Source organism: Lepidochelys kempii, chromosome 1 (genome assembly GCF_965140265.1).
Source record: "Lepidochelys kempii isolate rLepKem1 chromosome 1, rLepKem1.hap2, whole genome shotgun sequence".
NCBI lineage: Eukaryota > Metazoa > Chordata > Testudines > Cheloniidae > Lepidochelys > Lepidochelys kempii.
The window spans coordinates 150876386-150900686 of record NC_133256.1 but is presented as its reverse complement, the minus strand read 5'-3'; the positions used below and the strand labels follow the sequence as shown (position 1 = coordinate 150900686).

Sequence of the window (24301 nt, the reverse complement as noted above, 5' to 3'; positions counted from 1 at the left end):
CTCATGAGTCAAGGGTCAGATACTAAGTGGGATTGTTATGATATGACTGTCTCCTTTGGTCTAAAGTGTATAGTTACTTTGTTATTTGTTATTAATGATGTTATGCAAATTCTACAGTTTGGGAATAACTCAGCTGGAAGGAAGCTGGAACTGAGAGGGCATGGCCAGACCATGCAACTCCAAAACTCTGATCTGCCTTTGTGAGCTGCAAAGGGAGGAGAGCAGCCCAGATGTCAGAAATCTGGGGGGGACAATGCTAGGAGAACAGAAATTATCTGCAAGAAATTTTACATCCTTGATTCTGCTGGCAATGGTTCTTGATACAACACTACTCTGTGCAGATTAATCCTATTCTCGGCAAGAATAAGTTGCGTGTGCGTAGAAAACATGTTAGTAAACAAACACACACAGGGACCATGATACCCCTGATCTTTTAGCCCAGCCTCTGACACCCATCCCTGAGTCCTACTATGGAGGATTTATGTGCAGTGTCCTGGTTTTAGTCTCTCTGCTTTGTTTTCAAACATCACTCTCTGAGCAGTGACTATCCTCCATGAGAAAACTGATGCCCTTTAAAAAAAATAATTCAGAAAAAGAAAACTCCCTCTCCCAGTTTGGCACCTTTCCCTGTTCTGCAGAGGCCTGCTCCAAATCCTGCTGTTGTCTTGACCTGGGCTCCCAGGCTTTTGCTGGAATCTCTCTCCTTTTACACTGTTGGCCTGCACTGTCTTTGAAGGCTACATGCCAGCAGGACTCCACTCCCTTACACCATCCCTTCAACATTCTTTTACCCACATCAGATGCTTCCTTTCTAGAGTGGAGGAAGATGAGTTCTTATTCTAGCTATTGCCAACATAGTGTTGCCAGTTCCCATGTTTTTTATCATAAGTTTTGCAAACTTTGATATTTTTCTTAAAGTCCCAACTCTTGTAGATTAGTGATTACTGTATAGTCTTTTGTCTGGTGTAAAAAATTTCCCTGGAACCTAACCCCCCTATTTACATTAATTCTTATTTACATTAATTCCCTTAACATCGTTTTGCTTAAAGTAGCATTTTTCAGGCTATATACAGGAATATAACTACAATTGTTAAGCAAGGAGTTACTGAACATGAGAATCTCAGCTTTCATTTAAAAAAACAAAGTAAAGTTTCTGTCCCTTCTGCTTATGGAGGAGAGCCTAAAAACGTGACACAAGGGTAGCCTCGTACCTCAAAATCCAAGGACAAATACCTCCCCTCCCCCAAAATATTTTTTTTAAAAATCTCATGATTTGCGGTGCTTGATTCATGATTTTTGAGCACTGGAGGTTGGAAATACTGGAAACTTCTGAGCAACCAAAGCAGCGCAAGTGCAGGACATCTGATATGGGGGCTGTGGGGGATGGAATTTTCCAGGCCTAAACTAGCAGTGAGTGCCATCCCTATTGTCCTACTGCTGTTACAGGAGGAGCTCTGAGCTGGCACCCATTTGCTTCTTTCTCTGGTCCACTGTTGCGAGAGAAGGGATTGGAACTAGTAGCGTATTGCCTTCCCCTCATACAGCTCCTGAAAGGGGATCTGGACTGGTGGAAGTGGAGGTGGAAGGAGATCTCATGGCAAGCTTCCTCCCACTGTTCCCACACTAAAGAGAGTAGTGATCCCAGCTTGCAAATGGCTGAGTCAATGCCAGATGGCATCCCTCTCAAGTGTCCTGCATAGAGCAGGACATCTCATATCTGGCCCTGATTTGTAAAGTTGTCCTTTGGTCCCACATTGCTATTGGAAAGTCCCACATTGGCACCTGGACACAACCACACCCAGTGGTAGATACATCCACCTTGCCTGATACATGTGGTGCTGTGTCTGCCCCACTCCCTTCTAAAGTAGCATGCAGCTGAGAAAGTTTTCCATAGACCAAGTTGGGCTGTGGGTGTGGATGGCTTAGGGAGGACCCATTTGGGGCCAAAGTCTCTGACAGAGGGGAGGGTGTGCTGAGGGTCACTGACACAGGGGCCTGGTAACTGTGGCCCTGCCTCAGCACAGGGGGCTGGACTTGATCTCCTTTAAGGGTCTCTTGCATCTCTCCATTTCTAATATTCCATGATCAGAACAAATGGTCTTTTTCTTTTAAATAGTGGTTTTCCACATAATGTGCTTTTAGTACCCAAAATCATTTAGTTCCGTTGTAATAAGGTCCAGGCTATTTACACCCTTGTATGTAATTAAAAAACAAAACAAAACTGTGTGTTCAAGAAAACAATAATGTCCCTCATTTCAGTATGGGGATTGAGAGGCAAGCCGTGTGGTGGGGGTCCCAAGCAGTAAACTGCTGCGTGTATATCAGGGTGAGATCCTTTGTCTTGTGATTTTGCTGGAGGGCGGGAGGGAAGAGGGCTGTAACAAAATCCTTTCAGTTCACTCCTAGTCCCTTGCAGGCAGGCCGAGCTATGCCAGCGTTGGCAAGGTGTAACAGAGAGAGCCCCCCGAGCTGTCTGTCAGAGGTAGGTATTGTCTGCCCGGGACCGGGTATGGTAGCACTGGGGTGTGGGGCTTTGATCGTTTCCAGGCTGGAGACCAGCCAGCGATCAGGGCTCTGAGCGTCCATGGCTCCTACAGGAACTCTTGCAAACTCCGCCAGAGGGAGAACCCAGAGCCGCCTTCAAATGCATCTGAAAGGGGTGAGACTTGGCGGGAGAGACGGGGAAGGCAGCTGGGCCACAGGCTCCCTGCAGCTCGGCGCGGCGTCCCGGGCCGCTGGGGGGCGCGGGCTGGGGGAGCTCAGAGCTGCGGCGGCGGCGGCAGCAGCAGGAGGAGGGAGGAGTTTGCCGCGGAGCCCCCGAGCCCGCGCGGAGAATGTCTCTGTCCCGCTCCTCCGCCTGCCCCCTAGTCGCTCAGCCTCCGGCGGGGAAGGGACTCAGCCGCGCAACATGGGGAGCCGCTCGCTCTGCTTAGCCTGGCTGCTGGCCTTGGGCGTGTGCCTGAGCCTCGCGTATGAAGGTAGGGGAGCGGGGCGCCTTACCCTGCTGCAGCCGAGGGCGCCTGTGCTGGGGCGGGGGCTCCGGCCAGGGGAGCCTGCGCTCCCAGCCCTGAGACGCTGCTGCAGCGGGGCAGGGGCTCCGCAGTCACTCGCCTTCCTTTGCAGCAACAGCCCCTGGCCAGGCTCCTGGGAGAGGGACGCGTCCGTTTCTAGCCTCCCCTGGCCCAGCCTAGGTGCGCCCCGCTGGCCTTCGGGTGGAGTCCTCCCTCGCCGAGCCCCCCTTCGCCAGGTGTTAGCTTGGCTGCTCCCCTGCGTAGCCCAGCGCCCCCTCCCCCGGCCTGCTGTGTGACTTGGGTTGGGACGGGAGCGGGATACCAACGTGCCTTGATTTCCCTGCGCACAGATAGACCCAGAAGCGGTCCCCTGCCTGGGCTCCTCGCGTTCATTCAAACGCTGGTCTGTTGACGTGGGAGTAGCTGTAAAAATCTCTCGCACAACTCTTGCAAATATCTAACTTCACCGTAGACTGTAGAGGCGTGCTGGGCATTTCTTGTTGCCCTGGCTAGCAGGCAGTGTTGCAACTCCTTCCCAGCTCCTCTATTGACATTGAAGTCTCGCATCTTTCCAGGACTAAGCCCTGCGCAAACTAGACACTGAGAGGCAGAGTTACTAGCCTGGAAAGGCTTTCTGTATTTCCGTTGAAGTCAGCCCTTTCTGAAGAAAGTACAATCCTGGGGGTGTGGGGGAGAGGTAACATATGGGATCTCTTAGTTTACACTAGTAAAATATTAAGTGATCTACACATGTTTTTACAGAAACACAAGCCGTGTCATCTGCTTTTTAATGTCTTTTTAATATTTATTGATTTTCCATTCTTTGTGGCACCCTCTTACTGTTTGACAAATGTGTGCTATTTTATTTGGCAAACATGGATTTACTTTGTGTTTCTCGTGGCACTGAAATGAACAAAGCCTTTCTTGTTCTTTTAGCTCCCTGCATTTGTACCAGCATCATAAAAGCTATCAGAAGAGGGCTCTTGAAGTAGTGTTTGTTACTTACTTGCTATATGGGAATGTGCAGGAGGTCTGCACACTTTTTTTTTTTTTTAATTGCTGGTTCTGAAAAAAAGTGGGATAAAAACATTAAATAAAATTTCTCTGTGTCAGAGCTTTTTGGATTATTTGTTTTTAAAACATGCAATTTTTTGGTTTCAAAAAGACAGTGTCTTAAAGAGACAGTGTCTATGTTGGTTCCACAATGCACATTCATGTTGTCAAAGGTTATCAGCCTTCCAAAATAATGGCTACAATAACACTTAAATTAAGGGACCAAAGCCAGCATATCTACCCACTGCTCTGCATTTCCTGCTCTGTTGATGCAGGCCTAAAGGTATGGTACCTTGACTCATCACACCTTTTTCCTGTAAAGCTGGTGGAAGACAGTTAAGGTGCACATAGAAGTCCATGTAAGGAGCATGGAATGTCTGTGGTATTTTTAGTTGAGGAGAAGGGCAAATGTGGGACCTCTCAGCTTCCCAATGTTCTTTAAGGATCTCAGTACTTAATATCAGGTTTCAGAGTAACAGCCGTGTTAGTCTGTATTCGCAAAAAGAAAAGGAGTACTTGTGGCACCTTAGAGACTAACCAATTTATTTGAGCATGAGCTTTCGTGAGCTACAGCTCACTTCATCGGATGCATACCGTGGAAACTGCAGCAGACTTTATATATACACAGAGAATATGAAACAATACCTCCTCCCACCCCACTGTCCTGCTGGTAATAGCTTATCTAAAGTGATCATCAGGTTGGGCCATTTCCAGCACAAATCCAGGTTTTCTCACCCTCCACCCCCCCCCCACACAAATTCACTCTCCTGCTGGTGATAGCCCATCCAAAGTGACAACTCTTTACACAATGTGCATGATAATCAAGTTGGGCCAAATGGCCAAATGGCCCAACTTGATTATCATGCACATTGTGTAAAGAGTTGTCACTTTGGATGGGCTATCACCAGCAGGAGAGTGAATTTGTGTGTGGGGGGTGTGGAGGGTGAGAAAACCTGGATTTGTGCTGGAAATGGCCCAACCTGATGATCACTTTAGATAAGCTATTACCAGCAGGACAGTGGGGTGGGAGGAGGTATTGTTTCATATTCTCTGTGTATATATAAAGTCTGCTGCAGTTTCCACGGTATGCATCCGATGAAGTGAGCTGTAGCTCACGAAAGCTCATGCTCAAATAAATTGGTTAGTCTCTAAGGTGCCACAAGTACTCCTTTTCTTTTTGCGAGTACTTAATATAGGATTACTGAGGATTTCTTCATCTAGCTTCCCTTCCCGATATCCCATCTGTGACTGGGCACAAAGAGGGTTAATCTTAGTTTCCATTTTCAGTGACAGAAAGTTTGCATGGTGATGTAGTTTTGCTTCTTAGTAGTTACAGCAGGTTGCTTTTGTTTGTTTTTGTTAATTGTTTTAATTTAATTAGAGGTTAATTAACTAAAAGTATTTTAGAATAATCTTGTGAAGTGCCACAACTGGACCATAAATAGGTAAGTTGTAGCCATCATACTCCTAAAAAACTGTACTGCACTTATTCTAATGCTGTCTTTCTCAAAGTATCACATGTATTTTATCAAGTTTTAAGCTGGAAACTGAAATTTGCATTCATTCCCAAGGCAAAAGGAAATCAGAGTCTGTAGCTCTCTGCTCCTTTAAAACAGCTATCTTGCCAAATTAAGATATGTCAAAATGGTAACAGATCTACCCATCTGAAATTAATGCACAAAAACAAAGCTGTTCAAAACTAATGGGTATTTGTCAATTCAGCTAAGGATGTATTTGTCTAGGATCACAGAAGATAGAAGCAGTAAACAAGTAAGTGTGATTCATAATGTAATCCAGGAATCTACAACTGTAGAACCTCTGCTCATTGTTGACATAAGTTGTTGTTTGGGTCCAGGAGCATTCTTTGCTTGAACAATAGTCCTGATCTTTGGGGATAGTAAAATTAGATATGTTTCAAAGTAGCAGCCGTGTTAGTCTGTATCCATAAAAAGAAAAGGAGTACTTAATTTGTTAGTCTCTAAGGTGCCACAAGTATTCCTTTTCTTTTTAAAATTAGATATGTGACTATTATAATGAGCTGAAGTTTGTCTATTTTTGTTGGCATGTTTCAGTTAATTTCCTTCCAACACAAAGATGCTGGAACACAAATTTGCATTGTTTCTGTAATAAACACTAAGGTATTAAAAACATCAATTGCTAATTCAATGAAGTCAACAGAAATATCTGCACTGCCATTTCTCTGAGAGTTGCTGCTGCCAGATTCTGTTTCTTTGCTTGGGAGGACAGTTGAGCGCCTTACATTGCAGGTCATGTTGATGCTATTCTTTATCTGGTCTGCATGAAAATGCTAATATCCAGTGTTTGGCTTTCCTCTTAAGAGTCCAAACATGTCGCTACTGCTCTGTGTCCAGTCTCTGCTTACCCAGACTTCAAAAATCCAAGTCTTTGCTCATAATCTTTGAGATGACTGCACAATGGCCTGCTTGTCTCAGCTTTCATTGCATTTGAAATTCCAATTTTCCTTTTCCTTGTAGTGGCGAAGACTCCGAGGCAGTGAAAATCAGTAGCAACTGTATTGATAAACCTACTGTATAGTTAAAAGATTACACATTCCATTGGCCTTATCATTTAATATAATAAAAATGTTTGTTTTCTTCTCAAATATTTCTTTTCGGTCAATATAAAATCTACTGTAATTATAAATAAGTGTTTTCTTTTCTCCCTTGGAGTTACTTTAATCTAGAATTGTCAGCTGTTAAATGTGAAATACCTTTGAGTAGACATGGATAGACTTTTAAATGATGAATTAAAAAATCTCATTGTGTCAATGCTATATTAAATACAAACAAATCATACTGTACATCCATTTTAACTCTCTGTTGCAGTCAAAGAATTTGGTAATTGGTCGTTTCTGCTGATAAAGAAAAGCACCCTGTGTTAGATCCAGGCAGAGCTTCTGTTATTTCAATAATAATTTGTTACCTAAACATGGAAAATAGTTTCTTTTGGCTACTGCTCTTGAAGTGAGACAGTTCAGCTTGCCAACTTATTAGCAATGCTGTGTTTCTGGGCTCCATATTCTGAATTCAACAGTATACAGCATTCAAAAGCAGTGCTCACCCTTTGGGGGCCCTAAGCAGGAATATTCTGAGACCTCCCCACAACACATACTAAAAAAGAGAATGGGGAGTCCCTTGAGCTGCTCAGGGCCCTAAGCAATTGCCTAGTTTGCTTATGCCTAGCGCTGGCTCTGACAGTGTTCTACACACCACGCTTCAGATACTTCTTTTCACAATGCCTTGATTAAAGTAAGTCTTTGAATAGCGGTTGATGGTTCTGATGGTGTGCAGTAAAAACTACTCAAGTCAAGATTACTTGAACCTTGTTTGGATAATTCTATGGGATATTCACATACTCCTTCATTTTCCTATCACTTTTGCTAATCATCAAAACGATTACAGTGTCAGCTTCGGAATACCTAGATTCCTTGTAACAGGTTCAAATCCCAGCAGGTTAACTCAGCTCTGTCTTTTGGAAGTGGTTAAATTCAGTTCCATGCAGTTTACTGTAGCGAAGTCTTTCTGATGAAGTTTTAAATACAGGAGTCTTTCTACTCTTTATTTTATTTTATTCTTTTGGTATTTGGCCCAAATCTTCTTTCCAGGGATTTGAGAGGGAAAATAATTTGTGGAATTCTTCCTTGGAGACTTCTGCTCTTTGCAGTCTCTTCCTGTGGAGGTTCCCTCCTCTGATCTTTTTCCTTAGGCAGTTGTAGGCTTTAGGATAGTTCAGCAAGACGGTTAAAGTCCTGAATTGTAACCATTCGAAAAAAAGGTGGTTGTACTGCTCTCATCACCATAGTATCTGAGCACCTTCCAGTAGTGCTGTAACCAGGGGAGGGGACAGATGTTAACAGTGTCTTGAGCGGTAAAATGATTCCTGTATGTATATATTTCAGCCAGTTCTTTGGGATCCTGGGAATGAAATAATAAGACACTGAATGAGTATATGATATTCATGAGAGGAACTCAATGTGCTCTCTTCTCTCTTCACATCAGTTTCAGTGGATGGAAATGAGGAAAATCATATCTAAAATAAAGTTCATAGTAAGTAGGCACAGTTTTAAAGAAGAGATCTCAGACAGGAACAGAACGTAAGTGACCAGTGGATGGACCATGAATCTTTTGAGTGACTGGCTTGAAGAGAAAGGTATGAAAACAATTTAAGAAGTTTTTCAAATATTGAAAACAAAGCAGTCAAAAACTTTTTTAAATTGATTATTTTGAGGAAGGCTATATGTGTATACTCACATTGTGATATTTCTCAACCTCCTAGTTTGGTTGGTTTTTGAAAAACAATAGCTGTTTTCAAATATTATTATTTGTATTACAGTAATGTGTAGAAGCCACAACTGCTGTACATGCATTCAGACAGTCTCTGCCCTGAAGAGTTTTCAACCTAAACAGACAAAGAATGAGAGGGGAAACTGAGAAGAGATGTTAAGTGACTTGCTGAGGTCATGCAGCAGGCTATTGGCAAAATTGGGATTAGAACCCAGCCCCATCTCCTGATTCTCAGTCTAGGGCCCTATCCGCTGGTCCATGCTGTAGAGGAATTCTGGAAATACCTACACTACTTGTGCTGTGAAACACATGGCTTTCAGCTTCCTGTCCTGGGTGTCTGAGAATTGTTTCCAGATAGAGTCTGCTGTCTTTTTATTAATAATCATGGAGAAAATAGTGTGTGTATGTGGGATCTCTTAGTGCTTTTGGATGTGCATAAACCACTCCTGTCGAGTTCAGTGGCAGCTGCACCCATGAATCCTAATGCAGAACAAGAGTTTTACTTTTGGCCAGCTATGCCTTCTATTTACAGATCCTAACTTCGTGTACCTACAGGAAAGTGTTACAGAAAATGACACAGTACAGTATGCCAAACAGTAAACCATAGCAACCTCTATACGTGACCAATCTTTTTCTGCCCAACCCACTTTACTGAAAGGTTCCTGCGCAGTAGAGCCGGTAAGTCCTCTGATGGGTAGACTTAGCCTACTAACAATTCAGCAACATCTTGGGAATTTTGTACTGATGAGAAACCAAACATGAGATCATATAAATAAAAGGGCGAGGTTTCAAAAAAATCACTGAGTATACGAGATGGCCAGCTCTTATTTTACCTGCATTAAAATAGACGTCCCTAGCGAGATTCTATAGTGTACATAGAACAACCACATAATGGCTTGGATGGGCATATGTATGCAAGCACTGGTGATGGCAAAGGAGACATGCAAGACAGCTCTTGCTGACAAGTTACTCGCATCTACAAATTAGTGAATCCATTTTATTGGTTGTTACAGTTCATCTCTGTTGCAATAAACAAAGATGCCTATGACTACCTGTCAAGGTTCCTTCCCCACTCTGAACTCTAGGGTACAGATGTGGGGACCTGCATGAAAACCTCCTAAGCTTACTTTTACCAGCTTAGGTTAAAACTTCTCTAAGGTACAAATTAATTTTACCCTTTGCCCTTGGAATTTCCACTGCTACCACCAAACTTTAACTGGGTTTACTGGGAAATGTAGTTTGGACACGTCTTTCCCCCCAAAATCCTTCCAACCCTTGTACCCCACTTCCTGGGGAAGGTTTGGTAAAAATCCTCACCAATTTGCATAGTGACCACAGACCCAAAGCCTTGGATCTTAGAACAATGAAAAAGCATTCAGTTTTCTTACAAGAAGACTTTTAATAGAAGTAAAGGAATCACCTCTGTAAATTCAGCAGGGTAGATACCTTACAGGGTAATTAGATTCAAACATAGAGAATACCTCTAGGCAAAACCTTAAGTTACAAAAAAGACACACAGACAGGAATAGTCATTCTATTCAGCACAGTTCTTTTCTCAGCCATTTAAAGAAATCATAATCTAACACATACCTAGCTAGATTACTTACTAAAAGTTCTAAGACTCCATTCCTATTCTGTCCCCGGCAAAAGCAGCATACAGACAGATACAGACCCTTTGTTTTTCTCCCTCCTCCCCGCTTTTGAAAGTATCTTGTCTCCTCATTGGTCACTTTGGTCAGGTGAGGTTACCTTTAGCTTCTTAACCCTTTACAGGTGAGAGGATTTTTCCTCTGGCCAGGAGGAATTTTCAAGGGGTTTACCCTTCCCTTTATATTTATGACACTACCATTTGGAATATTAAAGCTGCAGATTCACAAACAATTTGATAATGAGAAGATGCATTTTACTGAGGTTTTGTCATCTCCCATAGATAGCAATAGGCTAAAATAGTTGTTACAAACAAATGATAGAAAACAAATTCCTTCCGGGAATGTCAGGGCAAATGGAATGGGTACAGTTCAGGTCACATAGTGGCTGAAAAAGATATGGAGTACAAAACCAGGAACACTGTTGTACCAGTGCTCTATTATTGTATGAAACTAGTGCATGGAATAAGACACTGAGCTAGGAGTCTGGAGACCTGGTTTCTATTTCCAGCCATGTCATTTATTCATTGTGCAACCTTGGGCAAGTTACTTCGCCTCCCTCTGCTTCATTTGCCCCATCTGTAGAATAGGAATAGTAATAATACCTAGCTCTGTAAAAGTGCTTTGAGATTAATGGATAAAAAGTGCTACATAGCTGAAAAGTATAATTTATGTTTCAGGCACATTTAGATGCTAGAGTAGAGCATATTACTGGAGCTACACGTGGACTTCAGCAGCATTTCAGGCATCTTGACAGCTTTTACGGGCTTTGGATATCTGTGTAAAAGCCATTCAAGCAATGGTCATATGCATTCTTTTACACGGATGTGCTCCAAGTCTAACCAATGAAGCTGGATGTCTTGCTTATATATATCCAAGTTAAAAATCAAACATTGCTTGAGACTGGGTTACTGCAGAGACGACTCATTGATAATTCCTTAACATGGTATCGGCAGCTATCTCTGATGCCATCTACAAAGGTGATGAAGACTGTGTTATACAGGGGCTGTGACAGCATCTGGGGCAAAGAATACTAGGTAGCCTCAAACACATGTTTGCTGTTTCAGGTTTCAAATGGGACCTGGTCAGTCTCTGACTTACTTTATTTTTCCGGGAGTGAAATGCTGGGAAATTTTGAGAAATCATCTTTTAATCAAGGCATGGACTTTTTTTTTAGTTCAGTAAATTAAAAGGTTAGTGCATACAGAGTTGTTGGCTGACAGTGAGCACTCTTCCACGGTTTCTAGCTATTAATTATATTTAAAGGAGCACCATAAAAGTTGTTCAGAGTAAAAAATTATGTTGCAGGACCTTAAAAGGGGTTCCAAATTATATCTCTTAACTTCCATGATTCTGATCTTTGCTGTAACTTGAAATAACTGCTCATAAATTGAGATTTCCTGGAGCTTTAAATAACCTAAACTTCTGATGTATTGTTTTGTCTTCATATGAAGATGAGCAGGGTGATTTCTCATGTTTTTAAGGGGATTCTGTCAACATGAAACTGCTCAGTTTTACAAAATGAACAAATCATTCTGATGAAGTTGTCCTGCCCCTAAATTCCCCTGTAATATGTTTTAACTCGTTTGGCCAGGTTTCTTGTTGTGGGTGGGCTTGCTTGCTCGCTCGTTCGTTTGTTTTAATGTTTTTCTCCTTTCTTTTGCTATGCAAAAGACACAGGTAAACAAGCGGAAGTGACTATACAGGGAAAAGTAGATATTGACTTGACACGAAGTGCTGTCAAATGCAGAAAATAAACTTTAAAAAGAGAAGAATATTTCTCTTTCTCAGTCATAGTAGAGTAACTCCTTGCTTAACGTTGTAGTTATGTTCCTGAAAAATGCGACTTTAAGCGAAACGATGTTAAGCGAATCCAATTTCCCCATGAGAATTATTGTAAATAGGGGGGGTTAGGTTCCAGGGAAATTTTTTTCACCAGACACAAGACTATAGATATAGATATATACACACATGCACAGTATAAACTTTAAACAAACAATTTAATGCTGTACACAGCGATGATGATTGTGAAGCTTGGTTGAGGTGGTGAAGTCAGAGCGTGGAAGAGGATGGGATATTTCCCAAGGAATGTCTTGCTGCTAAATGATGAACTAGCTTTTGGCTGAGCCCTCAAGGGTTAACCCATTGTTGCTAATGTAGCCTCACACTCTACAAGGCAGCATGAATGGAGGGAGGGGAGACAACCTGGCAGACAGAGACACACACCCTGTGTGTGAGAGAGAGAGAGAGAGAGAGATGCGCATTGCCCCTTTAAGTACACTGACCCCACTCTAAGTACACTGCCTTGTTAAGCAGATCAGCAAGTTGAGATGGCAGCTGCTCCCAGGAAGCTCCCTCCGTCCTGAGCCTGTCGTGTCTCTCCCCCCCCCCCCCCCAATGGAGATGGGGCAAGTGGGATGCAGGAGCAGGGGGGAGGGGGACACCTTGACATTAGCCTCCCTCTCTTCCCTCCCCTACGCAGCAAGCAGGAGGCTCCCGGGAGCAGCTCCAAGGCAGAGGACAGGAGCAACACATGGCAGTGGCGGGAGGGCCAGCTGAACTGCCTGGCAATTGATAGCCTGCTGGGCGGCTGCTGCACAGGGAACTTAGGGGAGCGGGGAGCTGATGGGGGTCTGCAGGTCCACCCTGGTTCCAAGCCCCCACCAGCTAGCTCCACCGGGCTGCTCTTCCTGCAAGCAGTGGACAAATCAGGCAGCTGCCAAACGACGTTATAAGGGAGTATTGCACAACTTTAAACAAGCATGTTCTCTAACTGATCAGCAGTGTAACAACGTTAACTGGGACTACTTTAAGTGAGGAGTTACTGTATAATATTAGGGGTTACTTGGTAGCAATGCTTTTTTTTTTTTTCAAAGACAAATGTTTAAGTTGATGTCCATGTTATAAATCCTGCATAGTGAAGAGAGGAAGGGCTTTTAGGATGGGAGTGATAAAGGAAGATGACCAGCATGCATAGCTGAATATATCAAACAACTTGATACTAGCTAATATTAACATTGGACGTTTCTGCTGAAAAGATTATTCCATGAGAAAAGAATCACTAGTGGTTTTATGGTCTGAGCTGGTGTTTCTGTTCACTTCTGTTGTATCTCAGGTGTCAGAGTAGCAGCCGTGTTAGTTTGTATTCGCAAAAAGAAAAGGAGGACTTGTGGCACCTGAGAGACTAACCAATGTATTAGTCTCTAAGGAGCCACAAGTCCTCCTTTTCTTTTTGTTGTATCTCAGCTTGTCTTTCTAACAACTTCTGGATGTGTTGCTGCCACCTAATACTCAACATGCCAGCCTTTGTGGTCCATTTGTTAAATTTTGAAACACACCCCTTCACACTTTTTCCCACACTCTGAATGAGCTCCCTTTAAACATCTGCAAAACTACCTCTTTGTCCTCCTTCAAATCCCTTCTTAAAACTCTCCTTTGCGGCGATGTCTGCAAACTACTTGACAACGGTTAGGCTGCTGGTGTGCTGAAACCAACAGCCTATCATGCTGGCCAGTGTTGTCTCATTTGTATGTGCTGCTCCCCTTGTTTGTTTTTATTATGTTTACCTATTGTCTCTTGGCTTATACTAGATTGTACGCTCTCTGGGGCACAGACGATTGTTTAGGTCTGTGTTTGTACAGTGTATAGCACAATGGGGTCCTGATCTGTGACTGGGGCCTCATGGCACTACCGCAGAACAAATAGTAATAAAGAACATAGGCATTGACTTTTTTATTTTTTCCCCAGGTGCTCCACCTCCACTCTGCCCTAAGGCCCTGGCCCTGCTCAGTCCCTCCCCCCAAGGCTCCTCCCTCTCCCTGCCCCCGCTCCACCCTCTCCCCAAGGCCTTTGCCCACCTGCCGCTCACTGCTCTCCCCCCTCCCCTAAGCTCCTCCCCAAGCCACTGATCAGCTCTTTGGCGGCGCCCATGGAGCTGGTTCCTATGATAAAGAATATCATTTCCAAAACACTTTTCTGCCAAGTCCTCTCCTTGTATCCCTTTTGTTACTGCTGAAAACACTGTCTATCCTACCACCCGTTTCTCAGTCTTGGCGCTATCTTCAACTCCCCTCTCTCTCTCTCTTTTTCCCCTCATAGGTTAATATAGCAGTCACATGGGGGGGGTACACTTCCAAGCTCCACCCCCAAGACAAATGCCATCCATCTGAGATGTCTAAATGAGGGACCATTCATAGCAGACAGGGCCCTTGTTTAAAATATGATCCTATGTGCTCTACTGGGCTCCTTGGGTTTGCATGTGCTTTGGTGGGGCTAGCAGGGCTCTGCAGGCCTGGCTTTCCCAGGATGGGGCTTGGAGACCCTTCCTTCTCTTTCCAGACACATGCATTAACCCACACTGAAATAGATAACTTATCATTTTTGGGAACCTTGCTGAGAGAGGGACATGGCCTTTTCACACCTCCCCGGTGTATTGTTTCAGCTGGCCCTCTGCAGAGCTAGGCTGACATCATCACATGGGTTATGCTCGTTTAATCTCCTCAACATTATCTTCATAATCATAAGGGCTAGTTTATTAAATTAAAGTGTAAGTTGTGGAGTACAACATGGCAGCCCCTGCAAAAATACCACGTTGCTGAGACACTGCAAACCGCTCCAAGTCAAGGCGGGTTAAATAGGACATTTTTTGTGATGTCGTTTTGTATCCTATTCAGTCAGTAGGGGCCTGATCCAAAGGCCATTAAAGTCAATGGAGAGACTTCTGTGGGCTTCTGATTAGGCCCTGTGAGAACCCAGGGCAAACCGCTCTGTCTAAATCAGGCTGGGCATATGAATGAAAATGGGGAGAGCGTATGGATGCATGAAATGTTCACACATCATTTTTCCTTTCTGAGATAGCTTAAACATTTGTGTGCTACTTACGCTCCTCTTCAAGAGTAATGGAACCTGACAGCTCTGATGCTGCAGGTAGCTTTCAGAGACGCAGTGATGGTATTCTCTGATATGAGAAATTGCAATTGCTTTCTTGAGGAGAATGCATAGTCTGGTAGTTCCTCTAATTAGCCCTCTGTAGATAATATAGGTATGTTGAAATGGGTTATTAATATTTACTGCATTGTTTCAGCCATCACAGCTTCCAGATTTGAATGATAAATGTATAAAAATACTTTAAGAAGACAGAGGAGAGCTTTGCAGCTTTACAACAGCATGGCTGAAGATGAGTTAGACATAAATTGCATGATCTTTTGTTTCAGGAAGTGTTGTGGCTAACGTTTATCACCATGTGTGAATATTAAATATGTGTGCATTTGAATAACTTTCATGAATGAGTTAGAAAATTATTTTCTACAACTTGCTCTGAAGTTGCTCAAGTTAGGCCGAGGAGACCGTTATCACTGTAGAAGGTTTTCTCGATGATCTTGCCAATTTGTACTACTTGCACAACTTTACATGGACAGCATTATTCAAATCATACATTTGAGAAGACTGGTTAAAGCAGCTGGCCCTTAGAACTACAGTATAAATACATCTGAGATTTCAAGGGATGTAGTGAAGAGTTTGGTGTGTAGATTGTCAGTTTGTGATAAAGCTAGACAAATATATTATGTTCCACCCCCACCCCTCATTCTCTTGTTTTGTCTTTTCAGGAAATGCCATTTCCTTTTAAGGAACAACAAGTAGACATTTGGGACATATGGACCCTAAGAATAGCATCATAGTTTGAATGTAGTTGTGTATTCATTCTATCAGTCAGGTTTCTTCAGCACTGCTTTGTCATGCTGAATGGTTTACCAAAAGCCTACAGTTAACCAGCATGGGCTGGCAAAATATGAGTCAGTGTTAACCATGTCTGACTGTACCGCCAATGTTAAACCTTCCAGGGACTGTGGTCCATGCTGGCATCATTCAAAGGATCTTTGTCAGACTTGTTGCGATGGTCTTGCCACCTAGGATGAGACATTGTCTCCAACTTGTGTCAGAGCTGAGTTATAAGCCTAAATAAGTTACAGTTTCCTCTGGAGTTTTTAACTTTGGGTCAGTGGAAAAAAAAAAGTTGCAAAGTAATTGCTGCATATTTATAAGGAATATTTAATTTGAATCTCATCATCTGAATACATGCATTCTTGCTGTCTGGCTTCTCTACGTCACTCACAAGTAAAACAGGCCACAATTAATATGCATTCATCTGGCTATTTTACAAGATTAAAAACACATTAGGATTAAAAACAGTCTATGTACCAGACATCCCCTATGCTGGAGACTAAATGTCCTAGCCAGAGGCAGATCCCAAAGACTGAATGTTCGCCTCCAAGTTCCAGAGGCAATGCCCTGGTGGGAAATCCAGTTTCCCCAGCCTCCACACGCTCCCAGTGGCTAGGATATTGGGTGTCCTACCAGGGTGCATCTCTGGACCCTGACTGGGGGCACCATCTTTCATATCAGCTTCTGGTTAGTAGATGTTTGATAAATGTGAAGTCCCTTCTCCTCTCTGCACTCTACCTCTAGCTGTTGGAAGTAAGAAAGAGCTTTCTCACCAACCCCCAGATATCCAGAGCTTCCAGTTAGTTGTGGGGAGTCTGCTACTCTCTCCCTTCACTACCATTTGTTTTTGGGTTCTTTTCCTTCCCATAAATACCTATTGAGACCTCCACAACAGCAACATAGGTAAGCGCCATGTCAATTTAACTCTGCTGGTGCTTGGGAAAGCTACATATGCAGTAGCCTACCTCAGCTGCTGCTATGTAGTGTTCCCCAGGAGCAGCAGCTACAACCAGGTTAAATTGACTTGGCTCTTACCTGTGTTGCTGTTGTAAGGTTCTGAATGGCAACTGTGAAACTGACCAACATCTTGTTCATTTCACTCTGCCACTGCTTGCTTTGCTCAGATCCCTTCCTGAGCTCAGTCCCCTGAGTCTCAAGTGAGCCCTCTGTTTGTATGCTTTTCCAGATCTTACAGATATGATGTGAAGTGGAATTATACTTACTGATATCATTTTTAGAAAAAATTGCAGGTTAGTTTTAAAAACATAGTCTAAGTAAGGTTAAATCCCTCTTTTTTTGTATGAACAATCATTTGTCCTTGGTAGAAAACTGCCTGGTCTCCAGTATATTTTCTTCATCACTGTATTAGAATAAAAGAGACAATATATTGAAGGCAGCATGTTACAGCTGATCGGATACTAGATTGGGAGTCTGGTTCCATTCACATCTCTGCTATTGACTCATTTTGTGGCCTTGGGAAACTTGTTTAACCACTCTGGTCCAGATCTTCAAAGGTATGTCAGTGCCTAATGCCTGTTGATTTCAGTGGGTGTTGGGTGCATAAATAACTTTGAGGATCTAGACCTCTGTGTCTGTTTTCCCCTCGGTAAAGGGGAGATAGTGATATTTGTCCCCCATGATAAAACACTTTGAGAGCTTTGGCTAAGAAGCACTGCGTAAGTGCCAGATACTCTTGTTACTGTTATATGTGCAGTGCATCATAATAATTGAAAACACATGCAGAATTTACACTCCGTTTAGTTACAAAACCTTCACAAAGAGCTCTTGACCTATTTTTAGATCTGAGATCTCCTTGTCTCTGAAAGTGTGAGATTCATGACTAGCATCATGCCTTGGAGTGTCATGTCTACCATCTTCTCAAGCAGTTTTTCCTCTGTCTTTTTATGGTTTTGTTTTCAGCTCTTTGACACACATTTCATTATTTTTTTATCATTATCAGAAACCACCCTTTAAAATATATTGGTTTAGAGTTTAAATGTGATGAGTACTTGATAATATATTTAAGTAATTTGATATAAAATCTTTTTGGGGAGACACAGCAATGACAACCATAACAGTAGACAGGTTTTCTGTGAAGGAATTTTCATCTGGCTGTTCCATATTCTGAGACCTGGTCTACACTACAAAGGTCAGCGTAAGCTGCCTTGCATCAAACTAGTTGCATATGTGTCTACACTTATATTTGTCTCCCAACGACGTAAGCGCTCTGTCGTGGTGACACAGTAGCACTACCTCCCGAAATGGCATAGCGCCATAGTCAATGTACTGAGGTCGAAGCAGTGCGAGTGTGCTCAGTGCATTACCTATGTCAACCCTAACAGTCCTCCAGCAGCTGTCCCACAATGCCCGACACTGACCACTCTGGTTACAGTATTGAACTCATTGCTCAGGGGTCACAGAGACTGAAAGCCTGCCCCCCCTCCCTCCTTAAAACCCTGAAAATTTTTTAAATGCCTTTTCCTGATAGCCCAGCTTGGCGAGCACATCAAGCTGTTCCCCATTGTTGTGTGTAACTGCCCAGCTGACCAGCCTGGAGTTGGCAGGCGAGATTGGATCTCCTGGAGCTGTGGGGGAGAAGAGGCTGTAGAATTGTGGCCATCTACGAGCAGGATGCAGGAGAATGAGTATGAACGGGACCAGGCGCAGGGCTGTGTGAAAGCGAAGGAGCTGCGGCAGGCAGACCAGAAGGCCAGGGAGGCCAGCCATTGATCCGGTGCTGAGCCACAGACCTGCTGCGTTTACAAAGAGCTACATGCCATACCTGGTGGGGAGCCCACCACCACCCTGTAGGCCACTCTGGATACCTCTGAGGAGCCCAGGACACAGACCCCTGCCATGAACAGTGAGAAGGAGGAGGTGGTGGATGGGGGACATGCAACTGTGGGGGGTCCAGCTGTGCCTTGTGCCAGGATCTTCACCTTAGTTCAGTCAATCTTGGCAGTCGAGCCTGGGCAAGCCCAGTGGAGGGGAAGAAACCATGGGTAACTGTGTATATGTATTTCCCATTACAGTGATGCACACAGCTATTGACTTTTCATTAATCTGCTTGTACCAGAAGATGTACCAGTACAACAACATGAGGTAGCGCTGTTATCCGCTTTTCACTCCCCTGTGGAGTTAGGCAGAGGGGCCATGCAGAGCAATTTGTTTGTATACAGGGATGTCCCTCAAATCTCCTGAGAGATCTCGATGCAACTTTCATGGAAGTACTCTGCAATCCTCTCCAAAGGGTTTCTAGGGATGGCAGCCATATGTCTTTCTCCACAATAGGACGCTCTCCCATACTAGCCTGCAATAACTTTGGCAGGCATCATTGCAGTACGCAGGCTAGCAGCATATAGGCCAGCATGGCTTTGAGGTGCCGGTAGCAGCTGTGCTCTCTGTGCTTTAGGAGTGAGATATCTGCTAAAATCACCACCACCTGTGGACAATGATACCGGTATTCAGTGCCATTGCCATATCCTCAAAAGTTTCATGTGACCAAATAGTTCCCTCCTCATTTCCCTCACTCCTGTAGGCCATACTCACCAGGGCTGGTGTTGTGAGTGCACAATCTCCACACCTGCGGAACGCCTGAGCCAGATGAGGAGGAGAAGGAAGAGGACTTGGGGTGACATGTTCAATGAGAGCCTGCCAGCCAGTGCTGCTTCGGACCTCGAGCAGAAGGCCTGGAGGATGAATATTTCAGACTGTATGGAGAGAGAGGCCCAGGAGTCCCAGCAGGAAAAGGAGATGTAGATCCACCAGGACATAATGGGGATTTTTGGGCAGCAAACACAGATGCTGCAGACTGTTGTGGACTTACAGGTTCAACAATCACAGGCTCGCCTCACTTTGCAGTACATGGAGAACTCTGTTACAGCACCTCCTTACACCCCCCTCAACGTTCCCAAGTGGCATCAGCAGCTGCATCCCTACCCCTACTAATCCACACCGGGGGAGAGTAAAGACAACCACAGCATTACATATAGTGACCTGTGAACGCCACAGTGGTTGTATGTGTAGCCAAAATGGACATGAACGTTCTTTCCCTTGTTAAGTTCTGTTCCATTAATTGCACAGATTTTTCTTTGCACTGGTTGTGCTACTCAATAAAATTCTATTCTTTGGAAAATAATTCATCTTTATTAGTTCATAACATATTCTGCATAATGCCCCTAGTGGTACAGAAAGCACCCACTTGTTTTTGTACAGTGTGACAGAACTTATAGGATCAATGACAAACACAGTTTAATAATTATAAATGTACAGAAAGCACTACAAAATTGATAGGTGCATTAACAGTGTTATATTTGTAGATGTGCACCGTGCACCACACAATTCCTAAGAGGCCCCCAAACTGCAGGGCCAGGTAAAGCACAGTATACCAACACGTTACTGTTAGGTTTTTTTTTCAAGGCCTCCTTCAGCTGTACAGCTCCGTGTTAAGCTCTTCTAATATCCCTTGTGTCTGGTTGTTTAAATTCAGCAGACAGCCACTCCACCTCCTCCCTCCACCCCAGAGGCAATGTTCCCCCTTTTGCCTCACAGATATTATTCAGGACACAGCAGGCAGCTATAACCATTGCGATATTTTTCTCACAGAGAACCAGTCTTGTGAGTAAAGAATGCCACCATACCTTTAGCCTATCAACAGCACGTTCAACTGTCATTCTGGATGTGCTAAGCCAGTAGTTGAATCTTTCCTTTGGGTACTGTTGAGGTGGCTGGTGTATGGCTTCATGAACCACGGAAGCAAGAGATAGGCTGGGTCCCCCAGGATCACTATTGGCATTTCAACATCACCAATGGTAATCTGCCGGTTGGGAAAGAAACCTGCTTGCAGTTTTCTGAGGAGTCCCGTGTTCTTGAAGATAAGAGCATTCTGCTTCTTCCCTGATCAACTCATGCTGATGTTGGTGAAATGTCCCTGGTGATCCACCAATGCTGCATAACCATACAAAAGTAGCCCTTTCTGTTGATATACTTTGGGGCAAGGTAGGCTGGTGCCAAAATAGGGATATGCGTGCCATCAATTGCTCCACTGCAGTTCGGGAACCCCCTTGCTGCGAATCCATTCCCTATGTCCTGCACATTGCTGAGAGTCACAGTCCTGCATAGCAGGAGGTGATTAATGATACTGCCCACTTGCATAACAACAGCCCCCACCATGGATTTTCCAACTCAAAATTGATTTCCGAGTGACCAGTAGTAATCCAGTGTTGCACATTTCCACAGTGCAATCGCTATTCATGTTTCCAACATAAATGCAGCTCTCATTCTGGTGTCCATGCGGTGGAGGGCTGGGGCAAGCTCGGCACACAAATCCAGGAATGTGGCCTTTCACATCTGAAAGTTCTGCAGCCACTGCTTATTGTCCTAAGCCTGCATTATGATGTGATCCCATCAGTCAGTGCTCTTTTCTTGGGCCCAGAAGCAGCACTTTGCTGTTTGCAGCTGCTCTGTGAATGCCAGCAGCAACCTCAACTGGTTTTAACTATGTCCCACAGCAAACTGTCCTCCATGAAATCTTTGTGCTGATGTGGTTCTCGCGGCTCTGCAAATACTGGAAGATTGTACGTCCTGTGCTTACAACGCTTGTGACAATAGTACAGAGCAGTGCAGGCTTCATGCTTCTGTCAGAGATGGTGGACAGTGAGGAGGGCCATGTGGGTTCATAGGATTTTTTTAGAAGGCATGACAATTATGGGATATGGATGACATTATAGGGTGAAGAAAGTTGCATGCTCGGAACTTGACCCTTTGCTCCCAGTCAGCCCTGTGCAACTTGTTTCTGCCCCCTGCCCCATGCATTGCCAAAACTTCCCAAAAGACAGGGCACTGGATGGTGGCAGTTTGCACACTGGGATCCTTACCCCATGGTGCACTGCACTGTCATCAACACAAGCACTCCTGGTGAGTATATGCAGCCCGATGCAAGGAGCCAAATATGCACTTGCATGAGCGATATACTAACTGCAGCAGCTTTATGCCAACGTAACTTGCGTCAGCCATAGTTTGTAGTGCATACATGGCCTGAGTGCCTGTAGAACAGAGTGAAGTGATATTTCCAGAAATATCAGCAACGTTAATTATCTCTGGCTTTTTGATGGTGGTGGAAAGGAGGTAGTAGCACATTTGACACCTTAATCAAAGACTCAGAAGGCAACTGTGCTAAATAATAATTCATCTGAATGATGATTATCACTGCTTTATCAGAAAATAAAAATGTTCACATTTTTTTGTTATGATTTTGAACTATTTTGACAAAAAGATCTTTCTGATTGGCAGTTGTGTGCCTGGGTTTATGACTGAATGCTCAATACAAGACTATATTAATCAAATTACTATGCTTTTAGATGATTTAGGATGGCATTTCAGACCTCTTGGGCATGATGGCAAAGTGTGTTGATCAGAGAAACTCATTTTGTGCCTGAAAGTCCATTTGATTATGCTCAGTTAAATTAGATATTCTTAAGAAATAGGTGGGCAAGAATGTCGTATTCTTAGAATTTATGGTGTATTTCAGCATTAATAATTCAAGTGTATGTTTTATTACATACAAACTGTATTTTAAATGAACAAAAACACTCAACTGGTACCCTTTAAAAGATAACAAGGAATTAGAATGTACAGTACAGCACAGAGGGAACCCGAATAGCCCTAAATTGGAGCCAAAGCTGGGGAAATGGAAGTAAGTCTCCCATCAAGTCTCAATGGACTCACAACAATAAGCCCCTATGATGAAAATGAAATAGATTATTTTTTAATTTATTGTAATATGTCGTCTTAGGACAGCCCTAGAATATTCCTTCTTCTCTGGATGCTTAACAAAGTCATTCTTCCATTATTATAGAAGGGAATGGAAGAAAGAAAAGAGAACTTGCAGTTCATAATAAGTGACATGCTGTAGAATGACATTTATTATTACTGTAGTTATTATTTATGTGTGCTGTAGTAGTTCCTGAAGATCTCAATCAAACTCAGGGCCCTGTTATGCTGGACAGACCCACAGGAAATCATGGTCTCTTCCCCAAAGAGTTTGGAATCCTATATGAAGCAAGACACAACAATTTGTGAGTGTGACAGACAAAGCAGGGAAGTGTGGGTGGGAGGGCAATGGTAAAAACTTGTGGTTATGTTGTTAGATATTGCACAATTGGTGGTTTCAAATCATCCAATTTAAATAAATCAACTAAAAAACCTGGTTCATTGGGCTGTTCAACCAACTGCAGATTTTTCAAGTTCCCATGAGAACTGACACACAACAGCCTGGTATGGATTAGATCTTCCCCACAACTGCTTTGAAAGCTGTATTATTTTATTCTCAAATAGGCTCTTTGTCCCAGATCCACAAAAGTACTTAGGCACCTCCACCTCAGACGTAGGCCCACAAAACTCCCACCAAATGCTGTTGGTGCCTAAACTGTCTCAGCACCTAAATTTGCAGGGTAAAATGTCCCTAGGCACTTACGTTTCTGCCTCTGGGCATGTGCAGTGCTGCCTCACTCTATGCATCCAGATTCCTATTTCCCACCTAGGCCCTAGTATGATCCACAAATCGAGGGTAGACAGGCATTCATCTGCCTTAGTCGTGTGTGGGACCCTTTGCTTGATCTTATGCTGATAGATGTTGAGTTGTTTGAAACTGCCACAGGACTGGTTTTGCTGCTACTCGGAGAATACTACAAAGCCATCCATTGCAGGGGGAGGTGAAGGGAAACAGTGCTGGGGGTAAATGGTAACAGGAGTGAATGAGCTAAAAATAAGGTCTATTGAACCCCCTTTCTCTAGGACGTTCAGGCTAACTTGGTTTCCAGTTTAAATTGGTATGGTTTAAAGTGATGCCGTACATACCTAATTAGGTAACACTGACTAAAGCATGCAAAATACAATAATTACGGAGCAGCCTGCTTACTCAGCATAGGGCCTAATCCTGCATTCAGTGTACACCCAGAATTCCCATCAATTTCAGTCAGAGTTTTGCACGCATGGGAAATGCAGGATTGGTCTTATATCCTATGTTCAGGGCAGCAGGCCAGGATTGCACCTCTCTCTAACTTTGTATTATCAGACCGGCAGGAAACATTTTGTGTATGTCCTACCCAACTTACAAAACAAAAAGGAGTACTTAGAACTAGACAGGAACTTGGATACGTTGACCAACCTGGCATTCTCACTCAGGGTCTCATCATGCTCCAGTTGAAGTCAGTCCCAAGGCTCCCATTGATCTCAGTGGTTCAGAATCAGGCCCTTAGTCAGCATTGTAAACAGGAAGCAAATGCATTCAATCAAGAAATCCAAGTAGAGTCAGTTCCCTGGCTTGACAGTATCTGTGCAGTCCTAGCCATTGTTAAGCTTTTTCCAGGGGCTATGCTGCCTTCACATCTGACAAGAGAGGCTGTTTCTTCAGTAGGTACAGAAGTGCAGTGTCCATGTTCTTCCATTACCCAAAAGATTTTTCAGGTCAGAAATTAAAACTGTTACCTTTTGTGAGACCATGGTGCCTTCTGTACCCCATCACTATTGCTCAAGTCCCCCACAACTTTTATGAATGTGGTCACTC

At 43.6% G+C, this 24301-nt stretch overlaps 1 protein-coding gene across 2 annotated transcripts in view; it reads left to right on the top strand.

Moving 5' to 3' along the window:
• Positions 1–2569: 2569 nt before the first annotated feature.
• Positions 2570–24301, top strand: part of SRPX (sushi repeat containing protein X-linked) — a 73460-nt gene continuing 51728 nt past the window's right edge. The window contains exon 1 of one of the 2 annotated variants that reach the window (XM_073328353.1): positions 2570–2978. In XM_073328353.1, coding sequence (XP_073184454.1) covers positions 2585–2978 — 394 coding nt within the window. In that variant the 5' untranslated portion in view covers positions 2570–2584. The remainder of the gene's footprint in view (positions 2979–24301) is intronic. The other variant, XM_073328360.1, reaches the window with a different exon arrangement.